Consider the following 16,756-nt stretch of genomic DNA (forward strand, 5'->3'; position numbering starts at 1 on the left):
AAGCAATAAATAAAGAAAATTTTCAATACTAACGCAGGTAACGTATGAGACTAAGAGTTGGACCTTTCTGCCAAAGTTTAGCTCACAGGGTCAACATCTGTACCAGAGGGCCAGCAGCCAGCAGAGTACAGCTGACAGAACTTACAGAGTTACAATTAAAATTAAAATTTTAAATGACTCCCTATACTTTATGGAATTTCTAATTTCAAAATGTTTTAAATCTTATAGAATAAGATCCAATTATGGACTGTTTTTAAGTCATCGACAACAACGTATAACTTGTTTTTGTCATATGATCCTGTCTGAATTTTCTGTAAAGGATCTCACAGCCTTTTGTAACATCAGATGGCGTCCGAAGACAATAAGTCACAGACACGCCCGCAAATCAGATAACCGACCAAAACATCTTTCAAATGGTATGACGTGAATAACTTAGTTACATTGTAAAAGCTTTGTTAAATATCTAGCAGGTATTGAGTAACGCTCTTTCTATTTGTGGAAGACATACGTCGGTTGATTAGCGACGGTTGATTAATGTTTAAGAACAATATTTGTAGTGAACGGTTTCCTCATTGGTTTCTTAAACTCGTTTTTCATCATGTATACCTATGTATTATATTGCGTTGCTTGCTATGTATATATATGATACTCACCAGCTCGGAAAATATATCTAAGGTCATATCTTAGGTTACCAGTGGCGAAATGGGTGTCATCTTCATCTCTTAGTCTGAACTTTGCTCAACGTTTGGCTAATGGTAACATTCCATTTCTAACCGCAGCTGCATTACTGTCAATTTTACTATGGAAATTGACAATGACAGCGACGCGTTCAGTACCGGTAGTGCAGCTGCGGTTAGAAATGGAATGTTTCTCTCACACATCTAGTTGAAAAGTAGTTTTATGCAGCGCATCAAAGTACGCGTGCAGCTCTATTGCAATTGGAATTCTCTCTTCACGTTTCCAGAAACTGCGTTGTTAGATACAGTCCGTCTGTTTCGACCCTTAGAGGTTGCAAAATGTTTCGATAGGAATCACATAACGTACGCTTTTGTTGTACCGGAGTACCTTTGGAAGGCGAGGCGAAGCTTCCGCGAGGTGTTATCGCGATCGCCGCCGGCGCAATCAGAGCGTTGCGTCCATCGCGCATGCGTAACCAAAGGCGCTATCAATTACACATCGAATATGATCTCTTGTTTTGCATTAACATTTTGACTTGAGTAGGTAAATGTCTGTGGTGGTGTTTTTGATAATCAATCATCTATGGCCCGCCCACGGGGCAAAGGTCTAGTTACTTTAGGGACTATTATGCAGTTTGTTCTATTTAGTTATTTGCATTGAATTTTAGTGGGTGAATAATGTACAACAATCCGGAATTAAACGTGTGCTCTCTTTGACCATAGCACTTAGACCATAACATTGCCTTGACTTACCTACTACCGAATTGAAACTCCGATAGAGAGAGATGAGAGAGGTATGTAAGTACCTACACTGCTAATCTGTCATGTATACAATAACAATAAGAATTGTATAGGTAAGCAAGGAAGTTTTGCTACGAGTTTAATATATTTGACGTTAACCGTTTCCTTTTTACCTAGTACATATACCTACGCCACCTCACCACACAGCTTACAATTTAACATTTAAGTAAAAAAAAAACAACGGGTTGCACTCCGGGAGTGCCGACAGAAGTGAAAACTCAATGACTAGTCCAAATGTCTGCAGCACTATGTAAAATTGACCCATCCTCCTTTCTATTGAAAAACTTTAGTTCCGAAATTGCTGGTCAGTGAGCTTGTTTAAAATTCGAAATTCAAATTTGTAGCGTTAATTATTTAAAATTCGAATAGAAATTGTAAAATTACCTTGCAGACCTCGCATCTATAGTACATTATTGTCGAGGCTCGGAAGCAGCTACTTGCAGGCTGAGGATTCGTTTTAAACGGACGACCTTGGGAGTCCGTTTAATTGAATCCGAAGCCAGCAAGTAGCCTTCCAGCCGAGTCATATATAGTGCTTTTCTCAAAAATGGTGCAAGAAATATAAATATCATAGAAATATTTTACAAAAGCAACGTTCTTACGTATATATTTTCACAGAAAAAAGTAGAAATAATTGAAAAAATTAGCTTTGCCGCCTTTTTATTTCTTTAATAAAAAAATAGAAGTGTATTTTTCTGCCGAAAATACGCCAACCTATTTGAGACAGCTAAATAGTCGCGGTACTAATCATCTGTTTGGCTGTTTAATGGGCCTGTGCCTTCATTTGATATGGCCATTTCAACTTTTAAAAAGTTTGGAACTCGACAAATAATGGAATTTGTATGCAACATTGCAGTCCCAAAATCGAGACTGCAATGTTTTTAACTTTTTAATTTTTGACTGACCATAAACTACGCGCTTCGCGACCTATTTTTTAAACGGCAAAGTCGACTTTGCCGTCCATTTTTAAGAAAAATATCATGATATTTTGAGTTTTATTCACCTGTACGGTTACCATCAGTTTGTCACTGACATAAACGCCGTCGAGAACGTAATTTACTTTCTATACGTCCCGTTTGCACTAATATGCGAGTGCGAGCGAGATGTATAGAAAGTAAATTACAGTACTAGAGTTCACTTTTATTAGCGATTTCATCAAGATGTAGCTTTATTGAATTATATTTGAGTGATATAAAGTTAGAATGTAACTGTGAGATCCTCGTATTTCAACCCGTACAAGATTAGAACCTTTTTCATGTAATGTCATTGAGTTTTTCTTTATAGATTTAAATGCCATTTAAATGAGTGGCCATCTAAACGTTACGGTCACGTGATCGCGTTACGCTGTCTCGAGTTTATCATTTTTTCCCCAGCTCAAAAAGTGCCCAGCGCCGCTAAAGAAGTTTTCACTTCAAAAAATCTACAACCTTGAAAGATAATCTCAGCAATTTCGTTAAATAAATCACATTCACATCCGCAAATGTCTCTTGTATCAACCTTCAGAGATAATTAAGTAAAACGTTTAATTACGGAAATTAAGGAAAAACTAATTTGCCCATAATTTGGAATGAAGTGGTAAGTTGTAAAAGAGGAAGATGCGACCTCGGTGGCGCCGGCGGAGGCCGACCGAGTCGCATGTGGTCGAGCTAAACAAACGATTACGATTACGTTATTTCCATTGACTTAACTTAATAACTACGTTATGTTATACAACTCTACTCTTAATGCCATTTAAATTTAAAACAGTATTACAAACTGACCCATTTAACATAACGTTTAACGTTACTACTAAATTACCATTTTCAAGCCTTAAGGTATGGTTAGAATTTCCGTTTCCTTTATTCGTTCTACTCGTAGTAATAGTAGGTACTTAGAATTAATTTAGTCGATATTTGCATGTGCGTATAAAGATAAAGTCAACTAGTCGCGTCAATAACTGAACATGTTTTATGACATAACTGTTAAATTTACACGGAATGTGTATTGAGTTTGTCATCGTTTTTAATACCGTCAATTCTACGCAGTTGGTACCTACTCGTACCTTGAATACAACATAAGTATGCAGCGCTCGGCTCGTTCCATGTCTTTCATTTGTCATCAAGTTATGTGATGTCATGCGCAGAGGTGCAGAGCACTTATTCCATATGCTCTCTGAGCAGTCGCATGGGGCGGACCAGTATAGGAGTTATCTCCGACTACGCGAGTTTGTCACGGATCTCGGGGTCACACTTATGTTGACTAGTGAGTGAGGTATAAGGAGAGTGAGGCAAACGATAGGAACACCCAGTCTAGGGCGTCTGCCATACAACGTGAGAATAATTTAATGACCGTATTCGGTTACTGTTGTTGTGTTGTATATTAAAAGAATTACTTATAATCAAGGTCAGAAGGACCATTTTAGTTACGTCGTAATGCGACAATGGTTAAAATTTTGTAACAAGAGATTAACTTTGTCAAAATACCTTTAAGATATATTTTTTTCTGCGACTGAGTCCAAGCGAATTACTTACAAATAGTCTGTGCGGAAAGAGAAGAGTCGTGGAATGTATTTTCGCACAGACTCTACCTACCACAGTAATAATTCGTTTCAGTTACGTTTTTGTTTGATTGGTATATATCGATATCATGTTCGTTCTCTATTTGTTCGTCGGTATGATGATCTCTATTGTGAAGGAGTCGTCTAACTAAAACACGTTTTTATCGCACTTCAATAATTAACAAAAAATAAATGACGTGGGACAGTGTTAAGCAGCAAGTCATGTTTTGGCAATTTGATTAAAATCAAATATGAACGTCGATTCTTAGATTTCGTTTATGCGTGATACGTGTCCGTATCGTATCACGCATAGAGTAGCACGTCAGGGTCACACGCCGAAAATAATACTATATTAATAAATAAAAACAATAATTATATAAGTTATACTAACTTCAAAATATTCAAATACGGTTATTTTTAACTCTACATATATATATATATATATATATATATATATATATATATATATATATATATATATATGTAGAGTATATATATATATATATATATATATATATATAGGTACCTACTCAATTTTATTGTGATCCAAAGATAAAAACTCACTGTAAAATATAGAAATAAAAGCAATAACGCGCTGAAAGAAAATTTGCCTGAATAAAACCTCTGGCAAAAACAGAGATAATGATACATAACATTAGTAAAATGTAAAGAATCGCTGGGGAATTTTATTCCCTTCTCTTTTAACCTTATTCCCTCCAAAATGATCACGAAAATGTTCGTACACAAATAAGATAATGCCAATCTTCATTTTCCACATAAAAGGTCCTAGTTGACAGCGGGTACGAAGCCCGGTATGGCGTGGGCAGGGCAGATTTGTATTACCTTGCGTCATATTTAAGGCTGCGTATTTACTCGGTGACTCAATAATTCGACTCACCATATGTTTCCATGAATGAACGGTTTGTCATACTACTATGTTATCTATTTCCGTGACTATTCCTTGAATATACATATATTTCTCATTTGTTTTTATGTGGTTTTTATTGACATTTGTTAATTATTATTAATTAAACGAGAATTAAACAGATGTGCGTTGTGCGAGTATGTTGCCATAATGTCGGCTAAGGTTTACAGAATTAACGACACATTTCGTTATAAAATTACGTATTCTTACTGCTTGGCAAACTTGTTACTTTTGTACTATATGTTTGGTTATGAACGATTGCAGTAATTAATTATATTTATATACTGTTGCACGGTCTGAAAATAGTTCTTAAAAGGTAGGGCACTCGACTATAACGACTTAATAGTCGAGGTAAAGTATACAGTTTTAAGAAGTAGGTACTATACTTTAGGTGCACGTCTGATAGTTTTGCAGTCCATTCTTATGTCTTTCGACGGAATCTAAGAATTTAATTTCTCTTAATATAGCTGTCTTGTGCCTCAATATCTTTATACCTATTGATTTTATTGATCCCTCAAAATTTGAGAAGTTGTGATATCTGAATATCGCATCGAATGCGCGTGGGATGCGTAGGAGTAGCCTTGTTGCCCGTGTTGGCATGGCATTGGCGCCAACCGCCAGCCTTATAAGCCTTTTGGGGGCAGGGCTACTTCATTGCAAAAACATTTCGAGCATTTGTTTTAATTGCTGCGGCGCGAAAATCTAATCCGTTCTGTCAGATCAACAAACCGGTTAGCGGTATTTATATCATATATGTCTAACCTGTTTCTTTTAAATATAATTCTGTTTATGGATACGTTTTAGCTAAGCTTTCTGAGAACTCTAATTTACCTGTCAACTTTAAGAATTTGAGACACTGATGGACAACAACCATCTGACAGTGATGTAGTACGCGTAGTACCACTTGTCTTTCATGATGATGAGAAAATGAACATATCTACATAATACTTACCTACCTACCTACTTATATGTATGTCATAGAGAAACATGTAAGTAAGCTAAGAGTGCTTAATTCCATACTTCAGTTTCCTTATTGGAAAGTATGGTAAAATATATTATTAATAATGGAATTTAAACTGTTGTGAGACATACTAACATTGAATAATTTTACGGTTTAGACTCACTTGTTTTTAGTCACTCGCGCGACATGTTTCGGAGAGCGTAGGTCTCCTTTGACTAAAAACAAGTGAGTCTAAACCGTAAAATTATTCAAAATTATTAATAAGTTTGAATTTCTCTTAAAACTTACTATAAATAGGTTTTTATCCGTACAGAGTGAGTTTACTTATTTAAGGTATATTTAGAAATAACAAATGAATACAAAGAGTTTTGATTTCAAAGTCAAGTGATTTATACTGCGAAGGCTTAAGTAACTCGTTTGTCAAGCCTATCCCATGATCCTCTCGTATTGAATATTGCAAAGCCCCAGGTCCCAAAGGACGAATATTAAACAATGCGGTGTGGAGGCGTATAAATTATGTACGGATATTTATTCAGCCGCAGCTGATCAGCCTTCCTACCTTATTAACATACGAGCAATGCCGAGCATCTGAGCTCATGAAAATAAAACTATGTATTAACCGCATTATCTATTCGTGATCTTTGTAACAATAAAATCAAATGAAAAGAAGCTGGCAAAGCTTACAATAAGAAATGTATTTGCATGTTTGTTGTGAGCCTGCACATTCGGTTTCGTACACATAGTACTTTGTCATAGTAACGAGTAATATGCCACGAAAGACAGAGTATATCAATTCAGAAAATGACAAGGTTCTAAAAATGCTATTGAGAAAGACCACTGGTATGCTTTGTTGCAATAATATCTGAGGTAAAATGTTTTATTCATAGAGCATGTTAATGTTATGACAACATTTGAATAACATATTGATGTACGAGTATACAGAGATACTCATAAAAAATACTTAGACATTCGTTATTGGAACAAGGTCGTATCGGTGATAATGGTATGAAGTCATGGTGATAATTTATAAAAACCTGCGGTTACGCTAAACGCTCTGGTAAATAGGAACTTTCTCTCTTTAATTTTCAGTGTTAATGTATTCATCTTAAATTTAAACTAAGTAATTACTTCTGGATCGCCTTCACAGACCTACATTAATAAATGTAATTAGATTCTTATTAGATCCATTAAAACAACTAGAAATATAATAATTATGTGATACGAGTAATAAAATATATTAACAGAATTATTATTGTCCTCGATAAAAGATCGTAAAAAGTTTGTCCCAAGTTTACGATGTACTTATTTACTTCTATAGAATACATTTCAAGCGTTGTAACATTTATGTTAGGTAAGTACAAATTTTAACGACTTTTACAGACATAACTTCTAGATTAACAACACAGAAGTATGTGTTGTACAACTCGTATAAATCGTCAGATAATAACAACTGCATCAAAGTTCAAATATCTTGCACGACAATAGTATGGCTCTGACACATAGAGCGGACTATTGATAATGGATTATTGCCTCAATCGGCAGGGCCAGGAATGTAAACAACAAAACAATTGAATACCTGCGAGCGCACGGTCACCAGCAGGACGCTGGCGAGGACACACGTTCCATAGAGCCACATGTTGACACTTGACAGCTTGTCAGTCTTGTCACTAGCACAGGTTAGCGCGGCATCGGCATTGCGTTCGGTCGCCGTGCGGGTCTGAGCGCCACTGCGCGCGGAGCCTCAGAGAACAACAAACTTTACTTTCTGTGGGAGGCCGCGTTTACATGCAAGGTTTTTTGGACTATGATGGTTTTGCTAGTAAATATACAGTTGTTTGTTTATATTTACTGGTAAATTATGTAATACTTGCCTAGTAATGATAGCGTCTTTTTATGTAACTTTTTCCCTTTTTCCCTTGTTAAAGATGGTACTAGTTCAGCGGTGTGCTCACCAATTCGAGCCAATCGCGCAGCCTAATGCAGCTAGTTGCGACCAATCGCGCGCGTGATGCGAACTCATCAACGAATCGCGTGCGTGATGCGAACTCATCAACCAATCGCGTTGTAGCGGTGTCACACCGCTGTACTGGCCCCATTCTTATTGCCCGTAAGGCCAGTCCTGAGATTTTATACGTCAATGCCTAAATAGGTACCTATTGCATGGTCCTGATAATCTTGATTCGATAATTTAGGTAAATATATATCATTTCCCTCCGCTTTTCCCTTTTTACAGTAGGTATTACGTATATTGGTTTACGAAAACAAGTTTTGTGTGTATTTGGTAGAGTTAGACCGAGAAAAGTCTGCAGCGATTTTGATTGCACACGCACTGCAAGTGTTATTTTAAACGACAAACTTCTATTAAATTATGACGTATAAATAACACTTGCACTCCGTATTCTATCAAAATCGCTGCAGACTTTCCTTGGTCTGACTCTACACACCCCGATAACATATATCGACAACCGATAACAACATCTTATTTTGAATAAAGTATTTAAAAACAAGAAGTCTAAAAACGTAGTATTTAGTTAAATTGATAGAGTTTGAAATATATAGGTTGAAAAATACTATGGAAATGTAGGTAACAATCAACGCAAAAAGTAGTCAACAATGATATCCCACAATCAAGGTCAAAGGGAAATAATTCGTCACAAAAACGGACTAAATTATTATGCAAAGAATGTTGTAAGTAAAGTAATATATACTTCAAACCTAACCCTTAAAGTACCTACAAAGGAGCAAGGGCCCTTAGCACGCGAGGACGAATCTACTATAATGCCGCCGGCGATGTCGGCATAAATAAAAATGTCGCTCCAAGTCACGTCCTTTACCGTATTTCTGGGAGGAAAGGCATTTGCATGAGCCGGGGGTTTCTCGCGAACTTTTTTAAAAGATATGCAGGAAATTCTCATAAAAAAGCTCAAAGAGGGTTTTATACACGGTAAAGGTTAGAGAGAAATGAGTTACCGTTTCATTATGTTGGTTACAGTCCCTTTTTTACATAAAACAAACTTGCTGCTTCAAGAGTAATAATAAATAATATTTCACTAAAACTTCCTGAAATATTAATCGCTGCTGAGCAGAAGTTAACTTACATAGAATTCTTGAAGGTTTTAAAATCATTATCATTACCATTATATTACACAATGCATTATATGTACAATGTATTACCCAGTTAGTAAAGTAGTCTGTTATACAGCAATCACTTGGTACAAAATATTTATATTTAAGTAGGTACAGGTAAATTCATTAATTATTCTTCGCCAGGCCGCTGAGAAACGTGTAACACTAGCCAATTTACTGTGGCAATAGATTTGTTAAGACTAAGAATCATTTAACTACTTCATCTTCCGATTGCGGAACTAGATGTAGATTGCCTAACGACTACTTCTTTTTCCTCAGCACTGCTATTAACTATTGCCATCTGAGTAAGAACATTTTTCCAATGATGATAAAGTTGTCAGCGCTAATCCTTATGTATTTGGTTGTTAAGGCAGACAATCAATTATTTATATTACACTTAATAAAATATACAATATATAGGATTAGGCATCGGAGTTTTCATTGCACGTTAAGATTACAGTCGAGCATTATGTAAGTAATTAGATTGGATTTTTACTTTAATTAAATAGTTATATTTAGTAACATAATCTGGCTTTTAACCACAGAATTGTGAAATGATACAACAGATGTTGGTTTCTTTTACGTTGGTTTTCTGTCACTTTTTCTAGGTGTAATTTTATGTCAATAAATACAACTATATTTAAAATGTAAAAGAAATACTGTCGTTAAGGGCCCCTATTCGACATGTACAACTGTCGGATTTCGCGTCAACTTCAATTCAACAGTTGAAGTTCATCAAGTGCGGATAGTTCATTTGGTACAACCAATAATTTAACAAAATACAACTTTGTTTTATTATTACTTTAAGGTTTATAATGGTTTGGTTTGGTTGTCACCTAACTGTGGATTGCTAATGTCAAATTTTGACAAGTAATGATTCGATTCAACGGAAGTTCAACATGCGACGTCAAAAGTGGCATGTCGAATAAGGCCCCAGGTTCAGTGGTTTTTGACATTAACTTAAAAATAACCGTCATTTCGGCTCCAGTGTGCACGCGTGCCCGGCACGCAACGTCGCGCGCGGGCGCAGCGGTTACGACACACGCACACTCGCGCACGCGCACTACGGGGACGCACACACCTGCGCGCCAGGTACCGCCAGACCCATCTGATTATCCTGCTGTTCTACCTTTTTTCCTATTTTAGAGTCAGCCTTGGGCGACATGGCGAATCCTCGCGGGTTTTTTGGTTTGGCAGAAATTTCCTAGCATTTATTTTTAAAAGAAGTAAAACGTAGTAGGGGTTTATTTAGGTATTCGTTATGTTTTTAATTGATTGAGTTTATTTTAAATTCCAGAACCTTAACTAACGTTAAACGAGGTTTTTATTCAGATAGGTATGTCCATACTTTAGTTCCCAAGGTAGGTAATACCACAGAATAAATAATAGTACTAGGTACAGAAGACTCAGTGACTCTAACAAAACGCGTCTGTTACGATCAGGATAGATATGGCCGCTAGGTGGCGACAGTGCCAAGCGCGGCTTATGGCTAGCCACCAAAATTGGTGTGGAACGGATGTACTATTAGCTACCTGTAGCAAAGTGACGAAATCGCGGAGTGAGCCACGCCTGGTAATACATTAAGTCAGGTACATAAAAATATCTTTAGCTTTTATTTTTCAAATGTAATAAAATAGATTGGTGCGTAAAAGGTTCACAGATCTTCTTAGGATGCACTGTGTTAGTTGTGAGGGAGGTGCATTTGTTGTACTCCGATCGTGTATTCAATACCGTACCTACACAATATGTGATTACAATACACTGTATTGTATACCCACTATAAGGATCCATAGCTTGTGGTGGTCATGATGTAATTTTAAATTTTTTAGACACGTACTTACCAGTAGGTAATTTTATTAAATTAAAAAACCGGCCAAGTGCGAGTCGGACTCGTGCACGAAGGGTTCCGTACCATTACGCAAAAAACGGCAAAAAAATCACGTTTGTTGCATGGGAGCCCCACTTAAATATTTATTTTATTCTTTTTAGTATTTGTTGTTATAGCGGCAACAGAAATACATCATCTGCAAAAAATTTCAACTGCCTAGCTATCACGGTTCATGAGATACAGATATGTTCATGAGCATGACAGACAGACGGACAGAAAGACAGACAGACGGTCCCGTTTTTAGGGTTCCGTACCCAAAAGGTAAAACGGGACCCTATTATTACTAAGACTTCGCTGTCCGTCCGTCCGTCCGTCCGTCCGTCCGTCCGTCTGTCTGTCACCAGGCTGTATCTCACGAACCGTGATAGCTAGACAGTTGAAATTTTCACAGATGATGTATTTCTGTTGCCGCTATAACAACAAATACTAAAAACAGAATAAAATAAAGATTTAAATGGGGCTCCCATACAACAAACGTGATTTTTGACCAAAGTTAAGCAACGTCGGGCGTGGTCAGTACTTGGATGGGTGACCGTTTTTTTTTGCATTTTTTTGCGTTTTTTTTTAAATTATGGTACGGAACCCTTCGTGCGCGAGTCCGACTCGCACTTGCCCGGTTTTACCCTTTGGGTACGGAATCCTAAAAACAGCAGAGCGCCAACATGTTTTTGGACTTCTTAAATCCAACATAAAACGCTATCATTCCACCTCAATACTCTAGAAACTACTTTCAAATGAAATAAAATAAAGTTTAAAAGGTTCGTCCAGACTAATGTGCTATAAAACGAAAGCTGTAAAATAGGTTTTACTTAAAGTTTACTGCCGTGGCTTACTTTCGTAGACGGCTACGAGGTTTTTGTGCTGCACTTAGATTTCAACGCGTTTAAGTAATCGTGTGCTAAGTACCGCAGTTAAGATGCATTGGCTGAGCTCGTATTCAGATTTAGGTATGTTAATTAACTACGTTTTCTTGAAAGTAATAATGTTTTCTTGAGTTGAGACTTAAAAGTCGTCAGATTCACGTTTTCTTTTTAGCTGGGTTTAACCTAAAGATAAGGAGAAATGTATAACGGCAAGCTAATGCTTAGGCGATACTTGGTAATAACCCTTGGTAAATGCCTATCATGAATATTTGTACCTATATCGTCATCTGGTACGGTCAGCGAAGAAAGTGATCTACCACTTTTCGACTCTATCAATCAGATGATAGAGTCGAAAAGTGGTAAACCACTTTCTTGGCTGACAGTACCTATAACGCATGCCGCATTGACTTTACTGTGAGTCTAATAGATCGATTTATGTAAGGTTGTCCCAAATTTTAATAAAATATATATTTTATAACTTTACTTACTTTATTTCATAATTGTGGTTATAATTCTGTTCTGTCTGTCTGTACCTTTAAGTATAGGTATACCATATTGTACTCACAAATTTGATTTAGCTTTAAGTTATTAAAGTATTATCATAATACATTTAGGAAAATTCCAAGATTTTTTTAATAATTAAAATGCACTTCAGTTCTTAACTACCTACTTTAAAAAAGAAGTTCAGAAGTAAGGCGATTTAATTATTCCAAAAGTTTCCTTCAAACGAAATGTTCGAAAAAGCAGAAAAGTTTTCCAAACTTCGAACTTAATTTCGATAAACTTTTCATGGAAAATCGCCATCTGCCGGCATGTTATATTAAACTAGGAATTGCGGCGCGTCACGGAGCGTGAGGGCGCTGCCGTCGGCACGGCATGTTGCCGCCCAAATCAATATCCTCACGACGTGCGCCGTCCCGCCGATTTTCCCTTCAGTATTTCAGAAGGCACCCCTCTCGTTGCCCATTTCTCGTGTCCATTCGCGCTACCAGTGCCCGTAAGCGAATTCTAACAGATAACCGGACTTGACCCAAATACTCTTAGGTGAGTCTAATATTCGTTATTACTATTTATTATTTGAGAAGCTTCATTGCGAGGCTTTTTGGTACTCATTTTATTATTACGTTCATTCATAAAGTCGCTTTACGGTGCTGGGAAAGAATACGGTGGAAAGGCGGTCAACGGCACGACTTAGAATTGAATGTGAGTTCGAATGAAATGAATCTTTACGGAAAACCTACTTACTGCATGTAAATTACGTTCAGGGTACCTATATCAGGTTTTAAATTAATATTACCTACTGTTACTTTCTTATTACATAACTTGTGACTTTGTTTTGAAAAATTACCGGCTTGTAATATTTACGATCTAATTGTTAGTGGCTTAATTTAACGCTTCTATGAAAAAAAAATTAGAGTACGCTTTAGAGCATACTCATGTATTTGTGTATATATAATGTTATCATTTAATATAGGTAGTTAAACATACAGACAGACATTGCGACGCGCTGTGGGTTAACGCAGTTATACGTTTGTTTAAATTTGTAATTAGTGTGCTTTGATTACGATTATGTGTAACAAAACGGTCGTTTAAATATTAACCCGTTGGATGATTACAGTGATTAGTTGCTGATTACTTTCATTTAGATTGGTAATTGTTGTACTAAAATGTCTTCAAATAAGTTAATGGCTGAATCAAAAACTTGAATTTTTAATTTGACTATGGCAAGCGCCTCAAATACATATTCATATCTTACCTTAATGCTACTATAAAAAGTATCGATGTTTGTAACTGCGCCGCAAAAAAATCTGATTAGGTACCAGGGTTTACTATGCGTTTATCACAAATCATCTCAACTACAAAACTTGGGGTCTCAGGATGAAGATAATTTAGCCGTTATTTGGCGCAGTCGTCTACGCCAAATAGTAGGTATCTGAATCGTTAAACTTGTAAGTAATTCGGTTTCTTAGACATGCCAGACTGAAATAAAATCAAACACCACAAAGTTAGATAACGATTTTATTCAAACTTTTTTCTTAATGTCATAACTAAATAAAAGTAATTTAGAAGACAATAACTCATATCAAAGTTAGGTTCATCTAAATAAAGTTAGCCAGGCACCGCCGCCGATCACAACGAGTCGATGGCGTGGAATTAATTGAATGTCGGGAGGAATAACCGACCCTCGTGAAAATCCGATATTACTTATTTGATATTTGCGGTGATATTTGGATGTCTGTCACCACAGCGACGGCGACGGAGAAAATAATATTAGTTACCTATTTTTTTGGTGATCATATTATGTACCTAATAAATTAACTGACGATTCACGCTGGACCACAACTGCTACGGCTGTGAGATGTTAAGACCTTTGTAGACGTGAAAAGAATCTTGCTTTTATGAATAAAGTGAAGCCTAAATACTTAGTTTAGTTCATAATGGCTTATGACTACATAATGGCTGGTCATTGTGACTGCCTTTGCCTTATGTGACATTTCTCACTGTTTAGCCATTTATCCAAACAACTACCTACTTACTCAAGTTATAATTTTCAAAATGTAAGGTCTTTTAGATCGCTGAAGTTAAAAATTGGTTCTTTTACAGCCTAAAAACTTTATTAGGCAAGCCGAAGCTAAAACTTGTTTCTGTAAAACTAAATACATATATCGTACGGGCGCTTTTACAACTTTCCTTCCTGTATGCCCATGATTACCGTACATTGTTGCCTCATTTAGCTAAAAGTCCTATACCCGAGCGTGGTTCTTAATGGGTCCCAGACCGTGCTCTTTAGAATACTTCCCGAGTCTCACTTCAAAAGCTGTATTTTGGACCTACCTCTACCTACTATAGGATTCATTAGGTTTTATTATGCAACTCGAAAATGTCTAGTTATATTATACAGAATTAGACCAAGAAAAGTCTGCAACGATTTTGATAGCATACGCAGTGCAAGTATAAATAACGTAATAATTTCATAGAAGTTTGACGTTTAAAATAACACTTGCACTGCGTGTGCAATCAAAATTGCAGACTTGTCATAGTCTAACTCTAACGCCTTATAGACTGTTTTTGAAGGGTTATAAAGTGATAACTATAGTAAGAGGGCGCCGTAGATGACATGTTACTATCGTGTAAATATTAAATAAACTAAATAGTATTTAAACACGTTGAAACTGTTGACCTTTGGTCATTCCAACTTTGATAGGCATGCGTGCGGAGTGCCTGAACATTACGTAGCTATGTGGTGGACGACAATAAGCTTTGATAAAAAGAAAAATCCTCGGAACGCTGTCGGAACTAGCGTTTAATTTCTTTCGGGTTTTATTACTCCTGGCCAGTGGCACGTGAGACGCGAGTATTACTTTCCTGAATTGGCTATTACGTTTAAGTACTGCGGTTGCATAAAGCAGTAGATTCAGCTGCTGCTTGTTTTAAATTCCAGGCCAATATTTGCATTAGATCGATGATGATTTTAATTGCTAGATAACTAGCAATTAAAATCATGTTGGTTTTTATGCAACGATTGTACCTACTTGTAGTATCTGTATTTTACAACTTAATCATATACATATCATTACGTAGTTTCAAAAATAAGCCTTTTTAGGTACTATATATTTTTAACGTTCAGAAATATAACGTCACACAAAACGTTTCCGTAGTGCCGTTATCTAAAATGAAATGAAACGTCGCAGTCAAAGAAACATTACTATTCTAACCCACCGCTCTGACTGAATTTAACCAATCTCCGAGGATTTTCCGCCGAGCAGTCTCAGAATTCAACCGAGTTAGCCCGATACCAGGAAATCAAGCTAAGTTACGAGTTATGCCTTAGGAATGCTTTCAAATCGTTTCATACTCGTTTAAAACGATTTTTCACATCTAATCTTTATATAAATCCATACTTAATATTATAAATGCGAAAGTGTGTCTGTCTGTCTGTCTGTATGTTACCTCTTCACGCTTAAGCCGCTGAACCGATTTAGTTGATGGCATAGAGATATTTTGAGTCCCGGGGAAGAACATAGGATAGTTTTATGTCGGGAATCATCCGTAAAGAGAGTAAAAAGGGGGGATGGAATTGAGAGAGTTAATGAATTGCCTGATCACTGATTAAAACGTATGCTCAAATTGATTGACTGCCTTGTTTACGCTATGGTAGTTGTGGAAGCGCATGCTTATACTCGAGGCACATATACATATCATACTTAAGGATGACTCACGTTAGACCGGACCGTGTCCGGGCCGGAGCTTCCGGCGCTTACTTTTCTATGACATGACAGGTGATCACGTGATGCTCTCCATAGAAAACGATGCGCCGGAAGATCCGGGTCGGACACGATCCGGTCTAACGTGAGTCATCCTTTATACCTAGTTATTAACCATACTAAATTCTTCCACGTTCCACTGGTCTGTAGAAAGTATTTAAGAAATAGATAAACGGTAAGCCCAGACTTCCCAAAATTCCCATCCCAAAAGAGTCCGTAGTCGGCTTTGACGAAATCCTGAGAATTGACGCAGGTTAACGTAGGTTACACATAATTGGCTGCCACATTCTAACCCAGAGGGGAAATTAGGCCTGATTGGAATTAATCCGGTTTCCTCAAGACGTTTTTCTTCACCAAAAAGTAACTGTAAATATGTTGTTATCTTCTTCTTCCTCGCATTATCCCGGCATTTTGCCACGGCTCATGAGAGCCTGGGGTCCGCTTGACAACTAATCCCATGATTTGACGCAGGCACTAGTTATTACGGAAGCGACTACCATCTGACCTTCCAACCCAGAGGGGAAACTAGGCCTTATTGGGATTAGTCCGGTTTCCTCACGATGTTTTCCTTCACCGAAAAGCGACTGGCAAATATCAAATAATATTTCGTACATAAGTTCCGAAAAACTCATTGGTACGAGCCGGGGTTTGAACCCGCGACCTCCGGATTGAAAGTCGCACGCTCTTACCGCTAGGCCACCAGCGCTCAAACGC

The 16,756-nt window shown here is 37.0% G+C and overlaps 2 protein-coding genes across 3 annotated transcripts in view; one reads left to right on the top strand and one right to left on the bottom strand.

Annotated features, from left to right (window-relative positions):
- The window catches only part of LOC134793712 (uncharacterized), a 47,878-nt gene extending 40,232 nt beyond the window's left edge, over positions 1–7,646 (bottom strand). For both annotated transcript variants that reach the window (XM_063765359.1, XM_063765358.1), the window contains exon 1: positions 7,477–7,646. In XM_063765359.1, coding sequence (XP_063621429.1) covers positions 7,477–7,536 — 60 coding nt within the window. In that variant the 5' untranslated portion in view covers positions 7,537–7,646. The remainder of the gene's footprint in view (positions 1–7,476) is intronic.
- A 937-nt stretch (positions 7,647–8,583) lies between these two features.
- Positions 8,584–16,756, top strand: part of LOC134793929 (synapsin) — a 165,439-nt gene continuing 157,266 nt past the window's right edge. The window contains exons 1-2 of the mRNA XM_063765645.1: positions 8,584–8,588; positions 10,015–10,118. Coding sequence (XP_063621715.1) covers positions 8,584–8,588; positions 10,015–10,118 — 109 coding nt within the window. The remainder of the gene's footprint in view (positions 8,589–10,014; positions 10,119–16,756) is intronic.

Source organism: Cydia splendana, chromosome 9, assembly GCF_910591565.1.
Source record: "Cydia splendana chromosome 9, ilCydSple1.2, whole genome shotgun sequence".
Taxonomy (NCBI): Eukaryota; Metazoa; Arthropoda; class Insecta; order Lepidoptera; family Tortricidae; genus Cydia; species Cydia splendana.